Source organism: Ochotona curzoniae, unplaced genomic scaffold (assembly GCF_017591425.1).
Source record: "Ochotona curzoniae isolate NIBS_2020 unplaced genomic scaffold, NIBS_Ocur_1.0 scaffold_274, whole genome shotgun sequence".
NCBI lineage: Eukaryota > Metazoa > Chordata > Mammalia > Lagomorpha > Ochotonidae > Ochotona > Ochotona curzoniae.
The window spans coordinates 4722391-4739305 of record NW_024467101.1 but is presented as its reverse complement, the minus strand read 5'-3'; the positions used below and the strand labels follow the sequence as shown (position 1 = coordinate 4739305).

Below are 16915 nucleotides of genomic sequence, written 5' to 3'. Positions count from 1 at the left end.
AGCTCCTGCTGCCTGGTAGCCGGAGGTGGTAAGTGTGTGAGTCAGCAACACTTCCAGGCAGGCCGAGGACAGATGCCCATTAAAGGGACACCACCTCTCTGGGCCCTACCCCCACCCCTCCCCAGTTCTGGGCTCAGACCCAAGCACCAGCTGTCCAGGGCTTCCCATTCACTGCAGAGTTCCTCTGCGGGAGGTCCTGGCCCTCTGACTGCATGTCTTCTGAGGGGGAGTGGAATGACAGGTGTCTTAAGTAGTGAGAGTGGAACAGCAGAGCCCAGAGGAGGACCGCCACCCCCCCCCCCATACACACACACCCATCCTAGGCAGGCTTCAGCAAGAAGTGACCTGCTGGCGGTAGGTAGGGAGCAGTGATGTGACATAGCAGGCTAAGCGTTCCTCTGCCACGCAGGCATCCCATATGAGTGACAGTTTGTGTCCTGGCTGCTACACTTCCCATCCAGATCCCTGATCCTGACCTGGGAAAGCCTTGGAGAATGGCCCAAGACCTTGGAACCCTGAACCCACATGGAAGAAGTTCTTGGCTCCTGCCTTTGGACAGGCTCAGTTCTGGCTGTTTCAGCCATTTGGGGGAGTGAGCTAGAGGATGGCAGATCGCACTTTCTTTTCTTTTCTTTCTGACTTTAAAATAAGAATAAATCTCAAAAACAGAAACAAAACGGTGACCTCTGGGCTTGTAGATTCTGAAGGTCAGGCAACAAGGTTGGGCAGGATGGAAAGGCCGCGGGGGCGGGGGGGGAGGACTGAGATCTCCTGTGGGGAGGGGTGGCTGGCTCTGCAAGACCCCCAGCTTTTCCACTGACCAAATGCAAGTGCAGGGACTAAAATACAAGGCCAGGAGTCACTCCATGAAGAGAGGCCGTGATGAACATCACAGGGACGCAGGAAGAAGCACCGCCGGCAAGGCACCCACGCAGCCACGTCTGTGCCTGGCCAGCTGCGCTTGGCTTAGCCGTCCGGGCCAGAAAACAGCCAGGGTAGATTAGCAGCTGTTTCTGGGGCAACCGACCACGCGGGGTTGCCGGGGCAACCGGCCGGGGCGACCGGCCGGGGAAGAGCATTGCTATTGGCTGCTACGGGAGCCTATTCACCGGAAGCCATTATCGATTGGCTATGCAGCCACAAGGCCCGCCCACATTCCCGGGCGGAATTCTGAGGCGCAACTTGTCCCAGCCTCAGTGCTAGAGCCAGCGGAATGGACCGAACTCTGAAGTGTCCGGGTGAGAGACCTGAGGAAAACGAAGAGCAGGACAAAGAGGCGGTGGCCGCCCATGGGCGGCTTGCAAGGCTCGAGGAGGCCGAGGAGGGGTCGGATTGGGACTCCGACCTGGAGACCGAAGGTGCACCCCACATTCACTCCCACACCCCCGGGGTAGAGGGGGTGCCAGGCCTATGTGGCTTTGAGGGGCTTCTTACGCCCGGGGATTGGGGTGAGGGTGCACTCAGGACGGCCACCTTCATAATACCGTCTGCGGCCATTTATAAGACGAGGTCTAAACGTGAACTAGACAGGACGGTGTAACAAGGAGTCTCTCTCCCTCCCCCCCCAAACAAAGAAAAGAAAAATTGATTAGAATTGTTTTCACCCTCCCTACCACCGCCCCCCTAAAAAAAAAAAAAAGCAAACCCTGGTTTTCTGCAGGCAGGGTGCTAGCCCTAATTCTGACTAGATTTGCTTTCTCTGGGCCTCAGTGCACAGTAGTCTCACTAGCATGGGAGACCATCATGCTGTGACAGAGGGCGGGGTGGGATTAGGGGGTCAACCATGGTGGCCCCCGTGTCTTCTTTCCCAGGCACCCCAGGGCCTGGAGAATGGAGCAAGAACACCCTGGGCCTGAGGTCTCGCTGGGCCTATGGCGTTGTGTCTGCTGCTGGCTTTCTGCCTCAAGGGAGTACTCCAGAGCTGAACCTGCGGCACCGTGGCCTGGGGCCCCAGGTACCCCTCTCCCACCCCACCCACCAGACCCCAGGAGGGAGAGCACCTGTGTGTGTTTTGTGGGAGGATGCCCAAGTTTAAAGAACATGAGAAGGGAGGGTCCTGGAGACAAGAGCTATGGATGTGCCCCTGTGTGAGACCAACGCCCACCCCTGAGTCCAACCCACATTTCTGCCTCGCCCTGTGCCAGATTCATCCCTTCTCACAGTGGGGATGGGGGCTGTGACAGCCCAGCTGGGAGGGGGCTGGGTGCTGGGGAACCCTGACTCGGGGATGTGCGATGGGGATGGCATCTGGAAGAAGCAGGTGTTCCTCCTGGGTGTGGGCGTGAGCCATGTGGTTTCCCCATCGCAAGGCACTGAGTGTCCTGAGTCCTGGGAGAACGAAGGCAGGGCGGTGTGGCAGCTGTGTCTGAGGCCCTCAGGCTCCTCTCTGTTCTGTCCCAGGGGGCCCGAGCTCTGGCTTCTGCCCTGACATCCACTCCCTGTGTCAAACGGCTTGATCTCCAGGACAATGGCCTTGGTGGGGCTGGTGCAAAGGCCCTGGCAAGTGTGCTGAGCCAGAACAGCAGCATCTGTGGTAGGTCCTGGGCTTAGGGGGCAAGGCTCAGAAATGCAAATACAGCCCCTCCCCACCCCAGGACCTGGGTCTCTGCTGGTGTTGCTGGGGGCTGGAGGAGGAGCTTCATCACAAGGTAGGGTACATGGGGGTGGAGTCAGATTCTCTTTAGGACTGGACCCCACCCAGTCCCAGTACTCTAGCACCTGTGGACTCTCAGTGCCTGAGTATGGGTTGCTGGGGTCTTTTGATACAGAAATAACGGGCTGGGCAGTATGAGAGGGGAACAGGGAGAGATACAGGGGCAATTCCAAATGCTGGCTCTGCCACCCAAGAAAGGGGTGAGCTGGGCAAGCCCCTTCCCCTTACTGAGCCTCAGTTTCCAAGCTGTAAAATGGCCCCTGCCCCAGAGAGACCATTTAGTCCTTAGGGTTATGGTCAGCAAAGAACAATGTGATCAGTCCAGCATCCCATCAGGGCTCTGTGCACGGCCACCCTGTACGATGATGACCTGCTGGACTCTGGCGTTGTGGCAGTGAAGAAGGGTTTCTCATACAATGGAGCCATCCAACACCCGGGTGGCTTGTCTCTGTTGATAGGTTGGCACAAGCACCTTACAACCCTAGACTTAGGGTTGGGGGAGGGCCTGGAAGGAAAGGGAAGAAGGGGGAGGGTGACACCGGTGCCTTCGGATGCCACTGACTGACTGTGTTGTTGGCCCGCAGAGGTGGACTTGTCTGAGAACCAGCTGGGAGCAGCAGGGGCCAAGGCACTCTGTGCTGCCCTCTCAAGGGCCCAGACAGTGCAGAAACTGCGTCTGGCAGGAAATGATCTGGAGGAGCAGGCCGCCCGCTACCTTGCCGAACTCCTGCTGGCCCACACGGGCCTCAAGGCCCTGGATCTCAGCTATAACCAGCTGAACGACCCAGCAGGTATCACCAGTTAAGGCTACCACGAGACATGGAAATTCAGTTTTCCTGGACACGAGTGGGTGCCTTTGGCTGCACACATATCCAGATTCTGATCCCTGACCTACCTTGCTCCCATCTTGGCCTGCTGCTCTCCTCCAGCTGCACAGAACTGTGTTATGACTGTCCTGTGTCCTGGGTACTGACTTATGTACATGACACCACCAGGCATTGACAGAACAATGTCCCTGGCCTTATGGAACACATAGTATCAAGATAGTTTTCAATGATTGTTTAAAACACAAAGCAAAAACAAACAAAACCCAGGGCCTGGTGCAATGGCTCAGTATCTAAAACCTTGCCTTGCACAAACTGGGATCCCATGTTGGTGAAAGTTTGTATTCTGGCTGCTCCACTTCCCATCCAATTCCCTGCTTGTGGCCTGGGGAAGCAGTAGAGGATAGCCCAAAGCTGTGGAACCTTGCATCGACATAGGAGACCTGGAAGAGGCTCCTGGCTTCAGACTGGCTCAGCTCTGATCTTTGTGGCCACATGGGAAGTGAACTAGCGGATGGAAGATCTTTCTGTTTCTCCTTCTCGCTCTATAAATCTGGCTTCCCAATGAAAATGATTAAATTTTAAAACAGACACACACAAGCTGGTTGGCACCATGATGTCAGTTTAAATCCAAAATGCTTCACTTTCTATCCAGATCCCTGCTCATATGTCTGAGAAAGCGGAAGATGGCACAAAGTACTTGGGTCCCTGCACCCACATAAGAGACCTGAATGAAGCTTCTGGCTTCTGACTTTGTCCTGGCCCAGCCCAGACCAATTCAGCCATTTGGGAAATGAGCCAACAGGTGGAAGATTCACTCTCTCTCCCCTGTCTTTCTCTCTCTGCCCCTCACCACTGTGTCCCAGTAACTCTGGCTTTCAAATAAGCAGCTCTTAGAAAAAGAAAAAAAAGATTCACTTAACTTGAAAGAGTTACAGAAAAAAAGGAGAGACCTTCCATTTGCTGGTTCACTCCCCAACTGGACTAGCGACAGCCAGAGCTGAGCTGATCTGAAGCCGGGATCCTGGAAATTTTTGTAGGTCTCCCATGTGAATGCAAGGGACCAAGCACTTGGGCCATCCTTTGCTTCTTTCCCAGTCCATAGCAGGAAGCAAACTTGGGAAGTAGAACAGCTGAGACTTGATGCCAGCACCACAGATGGAGGATTACCCTTATATGTCACTACACTTTCCAATAATCTGTTTTAAAAGGCAAACAAGAGCTCAGTACAATGACTCAGTGGCTAAATCCTTGCTTTGCAACCACCAAGGGCCCATGTGGACACCAGTTTATGTCCCAGCTGTGCCATTTCACATACAGCTCCCTGCTTGGGTCCTGGAAGAACAGCAAACAATAGCCCAAAGCCCACAGCCCTGGACCCATGTAGGAGGCCTAGAGGAAGCTCCTGGCTTCAGATCAGCTCAGCTCTGGTCATTGGGAAGTATTGGGGATTGAATGAGCAGGTGGAAGATCATTTTCTCTATCTCTATTCTCTGTAACTCTGATCTGCCTTCCCAATAAATTTTTTTAAAAGATTTATTTTTATTATTATTTTTTTATTGGAAAGGCGGATATACAGAGAGGAGAGACAGAGAGGAAGATCTTCCGTCCGATGATTCACTCCCCAAGTGAGCACAACGACCGATGCTATGCCGGTCCGAAGCCAGGAGACTCTTCCGGGTCTCCCACGCGGGTGCAGGTTCCCAAAGCTTTGGGCCGTCCTCGACTGCCTTCCCGGGCCATAGGCAGGGAGCTGGATGGGAAGTGGGGCTGCCGGGATAGAACTGGCGCTCATATGGGATCCTGGGCGTGCAAGGCGAGGACTTTAACCACTTGCGCCACCGTGCCGGGCCCCCCAATAAAATTTTTAAAAAGGTTTCTGCCTGGGCAGAGGACAAGTGCTGGGTAGGCAGCTGCAAGAGAAGGGCAGGAGGCCATGGGAAGGCCAAACCACCACGTGTTTATGAGGGAGGTGGGCCTGTGGAATTTTGAACTCAACTGGATCACTCGTTGTTTTTCAGAGGGATTCTGTGGCTGGGCCTGATTTCTCTGGGGTGGGGGTGGGTGGGTGAGGAGTGTGATCCACAGTGAAGTTGTTAACTCCCTTGAAGCATGGCTACATGGTGGGGTCAGGTAGGTGAGAAGCACAGTCCACAATGAAGCCATTACTGCTCCTGAATGATAGCTATGAGGTGGGGGTCAGGTGGGTGAGGAGCGTGGTCCACAGTGAAGACCTTGAAGGATGGCTACAGTGCCCAGAAGCAGACCAAGCCCTGGCAATTTTCAGTCCGGAGAAGAAAGAACCTTCTCCCCCTTCAGTCATTTGGCAAAGAAGGGGCTGGAGGCAGGAGGCACCACTGCCTTCCCCTCTCAGTTCTTTTCTAGGAAGAGGAAACTTTTCTGACCTGTGAAGCTGCAGATAACAGACAGGGGGCTGACCCGGGGCACAGCCAGGGACTGTGCGGGAGCTGTCTGAGGTGCTGAAAACGTCAGCCAGAGCTGATGGAGCGTTCTGGTTGGTTGGGCCTGTGTTGGGTGCTGGAGTCACGTCCAGTCCATGGAGGACTTTGATCCTGGGGCTGGAGACTGGCCAGATGGAAACAGAAGGCAGAGCCTGGATGAAAGGAAGCATGGTGGACATGGAACCTGAGGGGATTGGGCTGGGTCAGCTCAGGCTTCCCAGTGCTGGAACTTGGAGAATAGGGAGTGACTGGGTCAGACTGGCAGAGAGAAGAGCCAGCTTGAGGTTGGGGTTCTTCTGTTTCACTGGCCATCTCCCAGAGTTTATTGTTTTGTTTTGTTTTGTTGTTTTTTGTTTTTATTTGTTTGTTTTTACTAATAACTAGATCTCATTTGTGATAAAGGTTCCTGGATTTAGGCTTTATTTGTTCTGTTTGATTTCTTTCTTTTTTTTTTTATTGGAAAGGAAGATTTACAGAAAGAAGGAGAAACAGAGAGAAAAATCTTCCATTGGCTGGTTAACTCCCCAAGTGACCTCAACAGCCCAAATTAAGCCAATTCAAAGCCAGGAGCCAAGAGCTTCCGGGGCTCTCAGGCGGGTACACGGTCCCAGGGCTTTGGGTCACCTTTTACTGCTTTCCCAGGCCACAAGCAGGGAGCTAGATGGGAAGTAGCCAGAATACAAACCAGAGCCAGTATGGGATCCTGACTTGTGCAAGGTGAGGATTTAGCCTCTAGACTACTGCACCAGGCCCTTCCTTATTTTTTTCTAAATATTTACTTATTTTTTTTTATTGGAAAGTGAGGTTTACAGAGAGAAGGAGAGACAAAGAGGAAGATCTTCTGTCTGATGATTCATTCCCCAAGTGGCTACAACATCCAGAGCTGAGCCGATCCAAAGCCAGGTTACTGAAGCCTCTTTCAGGTCTCCCACACGGGTGCAGGCTCCCAAGGCTTTGGGCCATCCTCCATTGCTTTCCCATGCTACAAGAAGGGAGCTAGATGGGAAGTGGAGCTCCTGGGGTTAGAATCAGCGCCCATATGGGATCCTGGCACATTCAAGGCAGGGACTGTGGCCGCTAGACCATGGTGCCAGACCTATGGCCTGTCACTTCCTAAAGTCCTTCCTGACTACTTGTCACTGACAGGGCAGTACCCAAGCCCCTTAGCATGAAGGTCTGTTTAAACAAAAAAGCTTTTGAGAGGTGGAGAAACAAAGAGTTCTGCAAATGCCTGCAAAAGCTGGGGCTTGCGCAGACTGAGGCCAGAAGAAGCCCACAACACAATGCAGATCTCTCCAAGATGGGTGGTGGCTACATGAGCTATCCCATGATTCCTGTTCAGGGTCTTCATTAGCATGAAGCTGGAATCAAGAGTTCAAACCCAGGCACTGAGTTTGCATTGCAGGTGTCCAAAGTAGCACCTATCAAGTGCTCCCCACCCCAGCTTCCAAAAGGTGACATATCCACAGGTGTCTAGGTGTCTCCATGCATGGTGGGCTCCTAAGTTCAAGGTTACCTCCTCTGCCCTCACTACCCTGACCAGTAAGGCAGGGTCAACCCCCACTCCATTCTGGTCCTTCTCTGCGTCTAGCCTAAAGAGCTCACATTCTGTTCATTCGGATTCAGATCTTTCGCATGTGTTCGTTTTATCTCTGGGCCCCTCCTGCATCTTGGGAACTGAAGCTTCAATCCTGGTCTCTCCCACACGAAGGTCAGGGACCCAAGTACTTGAGCCATCACCTGCTTCCCCAACAGTTTGTCTTACTAACGTTCAGGAACTGGAGATAAAGCCAAGAACTGACTCTAGCACTGCAGCATGGGATGTGGGTGTCTCCAACAGTACGCTGAAGGTCTGTCCCCAGTGTCATATTTTGAAGGAATGAACAGAGCAACTAAGAAGGTTTCTTGGTGTTTCTGAAGGAGAGACCTTGGGACCGGCCCTGGCAGAAAACGCAGGACTCACTGAGCTGAACCTAAGCTGGAATCACCTGCGAGGCCCAGGTGCTGTAGCGTTTGCCAGGGGGCTGGAGGTAAGGGGCTGGAGGTAAGGGGCCCGTATGCAGACGGCTTTGGGGCACGTGGCTTGGGAGCCAGTTCCTGGTTGTTGCTGCTCTTCAGAAAGGAACCTGGTTTCTCCTACCTGAACTTAAAAAGCCTTTCTTTAGGTGCCCTTGAGTTTCTCAGCTGCATTTAACGAATGCAATATGCTATGCTCAGCCTCGTGCTACTTACCCGCGGGTCAAACTGCATGTCATGCCCCTTCCCCAGGCCTCACAGACACTTCCCCAGGCCTCACAGACCAGGTAGGGGACATCTGTGGATTCTGATGACACAAGCACAATGTTGGACCCCAAGATCTTACGCTTTTCCAACACTTCTTAAACATTCCACCTGCTCCCGTGCATGGGCTGTTCCCTGGTGGTGGGCATGGGTGGCTCAAGCCTGCCTGGGTGGGACAAGGTATCTATGAAGTTTCCAATGACTCCCTTGCTTTGTGGGGTCCTCATCAGGGAAATGGTAGATGCTACCTTGTCCTGCAGGGTGACAGGTGAGAATCTGTTTTGCCTGAGTACCCACCCCTGGCCCCATCACAGCCCCTTGAGCAGGTGACATTTCCTTGGGGGCACTTGCTTGGTCCCTGAGACTTCTCTGTGTCTCAAAGTGCTGCTCTGTTCAGACCCCAAGTGGGTGTGAATCTGAGTACCATGTCTTGAGCCCAGAGGATCTGTCATGGCCACACACTGCCATCCCCCTGTTGGGCCATTCAGATCTCCTGCTCACCACCGTCCGAATCCCAGCTGAGAGGGACCTGTGCCCTTCTGTCCTTGGTACCTTGAGACTGCTGGGAGGCCATCCTGGCAGCATTCTTCATGGTGGAATTTGGTCCCATAATCCTGCCCCTTTGGTGTTTTGAAGGCAAACATCTTCCTGAAAGTTCTGGATATTTCTCACAATGGCTTTGGGGACCCTGGAGCCTCTGCAGTGGGTGAGGCTCTCAAAGTCAACAACGTGTTGGAGGAACTCAATATGAGGTGAGGAGCATGGCACAATGCCACCAGGACCCAAGGTCATTTTCCTAAAAACTATGTTTATTTATTTTATAAATTATATTATGTATTATATAATATTATCATATGTGATATGTAATACACATACTAGATTATGTAAATATATATTATACAAAGAATATGTATTATATCTTATGAGTATATACATATGTATGTGTATGTTTATGTATTTATGCATGTGTGCCTATAATTATGTGTATTGTATATTGTAATATATTATTACATGTGTTACCTATATATTAGAAAGAGTGACAGAGAGAAAGAAGGAAGACACCCACAGAAAGGGGGAGAGATCTACCGTCTGTTAATTCACTCCCCAGATGCCCACAACACAACAACCAGGGCTGAGTCAAGCTAAAGCCAGGAACTCCATCCGGGTCTCCCATGTGGGTGGCAGGGGCCCAAGGATTTGAACTGTCCTCCACTGCTTTCCCAGGCACGATAGCAGGGCACTGGATTGGAAGCAGAGCAACTGGGACTCCAGTAGGTATTCTGGTGTCTGAAATGGCAGTGTTGCAGGGGGCAGCTTAACTCATTGTGCCATAATTCCACCCCTCCCCCAAGTCTCTTTACTTTCCAGAACGAGCACAATCTACCCAGGATAAGGCTTGAGCCATGATTCCCCAGGACCCAGCTGTCTCTTTTACTTAAGTTCATGGTTTGTAAGTATAGAGGTGTGTGTGTGTGCATCTCCACAGAGCCTGGTGTGAGTCATGGTAGGACCTTAAGAAGTGACCCGTGTGTGCTCCTAGCACCTGAAAGCTGGGTGCTACTGTCCCGTGTGAGGTGCACCTCTGGGTCAGGCAGGATCCCAGTTTCAACAGGTAACCAGAGGAAGGCATGGGGAACAGGGTGCAAGGGCAGGAAAAACACAGGGTCCAGACAGGTAAGGGCTGTTGTTGCTGAGTCCCTCCCCTGTGGGCCAGGAGGGCCTCCTCAGTCCTGGTCCCCCTTCCCCCGAGGGAGGAGCTAAGGCTGTAGGCAGCCACAGGAGATGCCGAGAGTCAGGGTGCCGAAGTGGGAGTTTGGATTGGTATGTGGTGCAGAAAGTAGGCCCCATGTTGGGGTACCCTTACCCCTCATCAGAGCACCCCTTTCAAATCCCAGCTCCTTTGCTTCCAGGGCAGGATGATGGCTCCAGGGCTTGGGCCCCTGCCATCCACACATGAAGATGACCTGGATGGAGATCTGGGCTGCTGGCTTCAGTTTAGCTCAGCCCTGGCAGTGGCAGGCATTTGGGGAGTAATGATGTGCGTGTATGTGTGTTTGTCTTTCACATAAAGTGAAACATTTAAATGTTTTTAAAAAGGAGTGAGAATGGCTCAAAAAAGCAAACTCACATGCCGTGCTAAAACGTGTAGTTTGGGTCCAGCACGCAGAGAAAGAGGAGGAGGAAGACAGAAGGAAGGCCCTACAGTTGGGGCGAGCTGGGCCAGCACACAGGAGCCTGTCTGCAAAGCTTAGCAGGCAGCTGGTCTCCCCCTGGTTGGGTGGGGGGCGGTGGTGGGCCACCTCTTAGGCCGCCTCTTAGGTGTGTGTGGCTTTTCCACATTAACTAGGAACCCTAGGTATGACTAGAGGGCCAGAGGTAAAGGTTAACCTGCCAGATACAACAGCAGCTCCATAGGGCACCCTGGGCCAGTGGGCTCTGCTCTGCTGTAGGGGGCTCCTGAATGCCAGTGCCTGTTGTTGCAGCAACAACCGCATCTCTGCCGCCGGAGCCCGCAGCCTGGGCCTGGGCCTCCGGGTCAACCAGACGCTGCGCATTCTTATTGTGAGTGACAATCTGACAGTGGGGTGGGGGGAGGCTTAGCACACAAGTCCCTCCCCTGCCACAACCCCCATCCCATCCCAGGAGTAGCAAATGGGTGGGACACACAGTGCACAAATTGGGGTGGAGGATGTCTCTGGGAGGGGTCTCTGACTTTCTCCTAGGACCATTTCTTGCCCCCATTTACGCCCCCACCTCCCACTAGGCCAGTTACTGGATTTCTAGGCTCTTTCTGTTTTCTCCCACTGACATCCTTACAGATGCTCTGCCTCCTTCTCCCTGCTCCCCCTCAACCTACTGAGATTCTCAAGGTGGGCCCTCTTGCCCGGCCCTTCCTCCTCACCTTCTCTCCTTTGCCTGCACTCTCTAAAGAGGTCAGGATCAGTCCAGGTACTGTTAGGGTCTACTCAGACCTTACTTGAGGAATGCCCAGTAGAGGTTCCTTCCCTCAGGGGTCCCAAGGGGAAGAAGAGCCAGAGAAGGGAGAGTGGGGAGCAGGTGAGGGTGGGCAGGACAGCTGTGGGAAGACCACTGTGCCTGCCAGCAGCCTGGGGTGGGAGACAGAGAGGGGCACCTGGCTCTGCCTGGCTCTCCACTGTTGATAAACCACAGTGGGCCCTGAGGGATCTGATTTCTTTTTTAAAGATTGATTTATTTTTTATTAGAAAGTCAGATATACAGAGAGGAGGAGAGACAGAGAGGAAGATCTTCCATCCGATGATTCATATTCCCCCAGTGAGCGCAACGGCCAGTGCTGTTTTTCACCTCTGCTTTTGCTCCTGCTGCTCTGTCTGCAATGCTAGGTGACCAGGAACCCTTTGCGCAGTGAAGGCTGCACGGGTCTTCTCAGGGCTGTCAGGGACAACGCTGCATCTGCCCTTGAACTGCTGGATTTCTCTGTAAGAGTTTATTTATTAACCTCAGCTCTATTCTACCCTCCAGCCACCCCCTCCAGGTGTGCGGGTGGGGGGAATAGGGGGTCTGTTTCAGAGGAAGAAAGTGAGTGGGGGTTACAGAAACAGAGTGCTCTGCACAGCAGATAAACAGCCCAAGAGAGGCAGGAACCTTAGGGCTTAGTCCTGCTCCTACCTCCGCTCCATACATCACCCCTGCGGCTAATGGTCACGCTGTGCATTGATCTCCAGCCGCTGCCTGAGTCCTTCACTGACTGGGCGAGGGGGACACGATGTCCCTCTTGGCTGAAGGAGCCTCTTTGGAACCCTGTGAGTAAGAACAGCCGGATTCCCAGACACGTCACCATGAGCTTTCCTGTCCTGGGTTTCTCCTCAGGACGTCCAGGTGGACAGAGACTTTGATGAACTCACCAGCTCCGTCCAAGTCCTTCTTCCGGGCCTTTGCATCAAGACTGGTGCTCACAGAGTGGAGTATAAAAAAGAACTGCTGCAAGCTGGCACTGTGGTGCAGTGAGTAAACCCGCTGCTTGCAGGGCCAGCATTCCATACGGATGCAAGTTGAAGTCCTGGCTACTCCACATCCGATCCAGCTCCCTGTTAGTGTACCTGGGACAGCTACAGAAGAGGATCCAAGCGTTTGGGCCTCTGCCACCCATGTGGGAAACCCAGTTGGAGTTCCAGGCTTCTGGCTGCAGCCTGTCCTAGCTCTGGTCATTGCAGCCATTTGAGGAGTGAATCAATTCTCCCTCTCTCTCTCATATATATATATATATATTACTCTGCCTTCAAAAGAAATATATATTTTTTAAAGATTTATTTTTATTATGTTTTATTGGAAAGGCGGATATACAGAGAGGAGAGACAGAGAGGAAGATCTTCCGTCCGATGAGTCACTCCCCAAGTGAGCGCAACAGGCCGATACTATGCCGATCCGAAGCCAGGAGCCTCTTCTGGGTCTCCCATGCGGGTGCAGGGTCCCAGAGCTTTGGGCCGTCCTCAACTGCTTTCCCGGGCCACAGGCAGGGAGCTGGAAGGGAAGCGGGGCTGCCGGGATAGAACCGGCGCCCATATGGGATCCCAGGCATGCAACGTGAGGACTTAACCACTTGCGCCACCACGCTGGGCCCCAAAAGAAATATTTTTACAAAATTGCTGCCCATGTTCAGACTCTGCCCTCAAGTGACTTTGTAGTGAGGTCTGCTTGTTTCCTCGGCTCCATGGAATCATCACACTCTGCTCACACTTGTGCCCAGCGAGATGCCGTGAGCCATCAGGAGCCGAGTTCTCTGGCTTCCACCACGACGAAGACATCACTTACTCCTCTCTGCTCCCACACTGGGGGGAACAGGGAGCGTTTTTCTTGGGCTTTTGTTCTCACCTGTGCAACACAGACCCCTCCTGTCACCGTGCAGGACGCACGCTCAGACGCCCAAGGACATTTTCATCCTGCTGGTTGTCTGTGTTCTAACCGGGCTGACTCTTGGCAGGTGTGTGACCAGCATTTCTGAAGTCTACTTGAGAGCATGCGAGCTAGCCTAACCCTCAGGAAGCAATGAATCCTGCCATAGCACAAGTCCTTCAGCTTAGCCGTACTGAGGCTGGTGTCTGTGGTACAGTGGCCGAAGCCTCCGCTTACAAGGCTGCCATCCCTTCTAGGGGTGCAGGTTCCCATCCAGCCCCCTACTAGTGGCTCTAGTACCATCATGGAGATCCACATGAAGATTCCGGCTTGTGACTGCTGTGGCTGTTGAGAGAGTGAACAGAGAGGCTGATGGAAGATCTCGTTCCCTTTTTCCTTATTACTTTTTGAAGTAAAATAATAAAAACCCACATCTGTCTGTGATCTTTCATCCATGAGCCAACTAATCTGCTATACCAGAGATACATAAAAAATTGATGTAGGGCTGATGTAGTGGTATTACAGGCTAAGCTTCTGCCTGCAAGGCTGGCATCCCATATAGGTGTTGGTTCAAGTCCCAGCTGCTCTACTTAAAAAAAAAATTATTTATTTTTATTTGAAAGGTAGATATTATAGAAAGAAGAAGAGACAGAAAGAGATTTGAAAGCTTTATCCCCTGGTTCACTCCCCACAGGGTTAATTGATTTTGAAACTCCACAAACTTTACAAAGTCATATGTCCAAAGAACATATAACAATTCCTGAAAATGAACGTGATCCGTGTTAAGTTTCTGAGAAATAAACACACACAAAGTTATCACCACTTCCTTAACAGGTTAAACACAGTGGCGGATGTGGCACAGCAAGTAAAGGCTGCTACTCGCAATACCAGCTCATGGCCCAAGAAAGCAATGGAGGATAGCCCAACGCACATGGGTGCAGAGTCCTAAAGCTTTGGCCTGTCCTCGACAGCTTTTCCAGGCCACAAGCAGGGAGCTGGATGGGAAGTGGAGCTGCCGGGATTAAAACAGGCGACCATATGGGCTACTGGTGAGCTCAAGATGAAGACTTTAGCCACTAGGCCACGCTGCTGGGCCCTGATGCTCTCTTTCTTGCTCTCCTTCTCTTTCCTTGACTCTGCCTTAAATAGGTAATTTTCAAAAAATATAAAAAAAAAAAAGGCTGATTATAAACAGCTCCATATGACCCAGCGGTTCCACTCCTAGGCTCCTAGGTATATGGACTTTAAGGGACGTTAAAACAAATTCCACGCAAAAGCCTGTTACACAGGCTCACAGGCACGGCGTTCATAATGCCCAAACCACATGATTCAGCATTAAAAAGGAATTCAGTGTAAGATGGTGAAAATGTAAGCAGCAAGGCCACGGGCCCAGCTCGTTCCGGGGAAAGCGGCAAGGCCTCGCCCGCCCCACGGGCCCAGCTCCCGGGGAAGCAGCAAGGCCTCTCCCGCCCCACGGGCCCAGCTTCCCTCGAGGCCGCCCACTGCCTTCCTCCACCCTCACTGCCTGAGGCCCCTCGGGAACGTCCCCTAGCGTCCTCGGCAGCCTTCCCGCCAAAACCCACGTCCAATCCGAAGCGCCGCAAGCCCACTGACAGAGCATCGAGCCAATCGAGAGGAGGACCTGGAACGTTGGCCCGCCCTCAAGGAGCTCCGGACCAATGAGTGCCCCGGAAGCCACGAACACACTCCCCGTGAAGTGCGCGCGCGGCAACGAACGGACGTTGGGCGCGCGACGTCGGCGGCGGCAGTTGAGGTCCGGTAGCGGCCTTGGCGTCGGGCAGCGGCAGCGGGTAGCGGCAGCGCAGCGGCGGAGCTCACTATGGTAGGGTCCCGGGGATGGCCGGGGGTCGGTGGGCAGAAGGATGTCCCTCGGGAGGGCCTGCTGGGGCCGGTGGGACCGGAGGAGCCGGGGGAAGGACGCAGGGGGTGTAGGGTCAGCCCCGGAGGACACGGCCTGGCGTCCCCGGGGGTTTTCGCGTGTGAGGACCGGGGTGACCCAGCTGAAGGCGGGTTGGAAGGTGAAGGGAGTCCGAAGCGGCTGGTCCGCTTCCCCCTGGGAATCTGTGGTGAGGTACCGTGAGGTGGCCAGAGTCGGGAAAAGGGAGTTGTTATTTTTTTAAAAAATTATTTCTGTCGTGCCATTGGCGCTAATTGTATGGAAAGGGCAGGTGGTGAATTTCTGGAAGAAGCCGTGAGTTTTGAAGACGAGGCAGAGTGCTTCTCCAGCTTTCTCGTTTGGCACCCCCCGGACACGCACACAAGGGCCTTTGTTTTCTGTGGGTTATAGCCACGGCCGTTTTCCGTGTTGGATATTTCCCTTCCCACCGAGAAGCCTGTGAAGCTGCTCCACTTCCACCCAGCTCCCTGCTAAGGGGCAGCCAGGGAGAGAAACCCTTCAAACTGGTCCAAATCCTTGGTCCCCCATAGCCACTCCTGGCTGGAGAACTTGGGAGAAGCCCCTGGTTTCAGCTTCTGTCAGCCCTGGCTGTTGCAGCCATTTTGAGAGTGAATCAGTAGAGTGGAAAATCTAGGGATTCCACCTTTCAAGTGAGTCTTAAAAAAGTGTACTGAGGTTTAAAAGTTTCCGGTTTTTTCCAGTTTAGTTGAAGAGCAGAGAAAGTGATTCCCTCTGCTGGTTCACTCCCCACAGATGTCCACAATAGGAGGCACTGGGCCAGGCCTGAAGCTAGGAGCCTGCTTGGGTGGCTACCCCCTGGTCGCTCCCAGGGGTGGCAAGGGCCCTAAGCCCTGAAGCCATCATCTTGCAGGGTGCCCATAAACAAGATGTGGGATGCCCAGTGGTATCTTCAGCGCTGTGTCAAGAGCCCACCACAAGAAGCTTTGAAAATGCTTATTTTAAAGCAACCCATGGGAACATAAGTAACATCTAGCAGAACTGAAGAATCCTAGCCTTGTCAGTTATTCTTTCAGGTAAAAATGGTGTCCCTTGAACAAAAGTGGCTACTTTAGCTTGCAACTCAAAACAGTCGTAGCAGTGTGTTTTCTGATGAACCGCATTGGGTCCCAGTGCCCAGTAAGATCTATTGATATATTTGGAAAGCCATAGAGAGTTCTTCCATCCATTGGTTCACTCCCCAAATAGCTGCAGTGGTCGGCCAGGGCTTAAGCCGGACTGAAGCCAGGAGTCCAGAACTTCATCTGGGTCTCCTACGGAGGTGGCAGGGGTGCATGTATGAACCATTTTCTACTGGCTTTCCCAAGCCACCAGCAAGGAGCTGGATTGGAAGTTGAGCAACAAGAATATGAGCCAGTATCCATCTAGGATGCCAGTTGGCCTCTCATTTTGGTGGACGTTGGAACTGATTCAAAGAGATAATCTTACCAAGGGCTGACGTGGTGGTATAGCCAGTTAAGCCACCGCCTACAGCACCAGCATCTCAGATTTGAGTCCTGGCTGCTCTTCTTCTGATCTAACTTCCTAGCAATGCGCTTGGGAAAGCGTAAGATGACCAAAGTGCTTAGACCCTTAATATTCACGTAGGAGACTCTGGAAGAAGTTCCTGGCTCCTGGCTTCAGACTTTCCCAGCATCTCAGTTTGAGTCCTGGCTGCTCTGCTTCTGATCTAACTTCCTAGCAATGCGCTTGGGAAAGCGTAAGATGACCAAAGTGCTTAGACCCTTAATATTCACGTAGGAGACTCTGGAAGAAGTTCCTGGCTCCTGGCTTCAGACTTTCCCAGCTGCAGCCCTTGCAACCATTTGAGACGTGAGCCAATGAATAGAAGATCTCTCTGCCTGCCTGTCTCTGTGTAACTCTGCCTTGCAGAGTTTTTGTTGAATTT

The 16915-nt window shown here is 52.7% G+C and overlaps 1 protein-coding gene across 1 annotated transcript; it reads left to right on the top strand.

The window, feature by feature from the left end:
• Positions 1-1213: 1213 nt before the first annotated feature.
• LRRC74B (leucine rich repeat containing 74B) lies at positions 1214-14874 on the top strand. Its single transcript, XM_041003574.1, has 10 exons — positions 1214-1358; positions 1812-1954; positions 2401-2533; positions 3238-3444; positions 7860-7969; positions 8856-8971; positions 10703-10781; positions 11582-11677; positions 12069-12202; positions 14688-14874. The coding sequence occupies exons 1-10, from the start codon at positions 1214-1216 to the stop codon at positions 14872-14874; spliced, it is 1350 nt and encodes a 449-aa protein (XP_040859508.1).
• The last annotated feature ends 2041 nt before the right edge of the window (positions 14875-16915 follow it).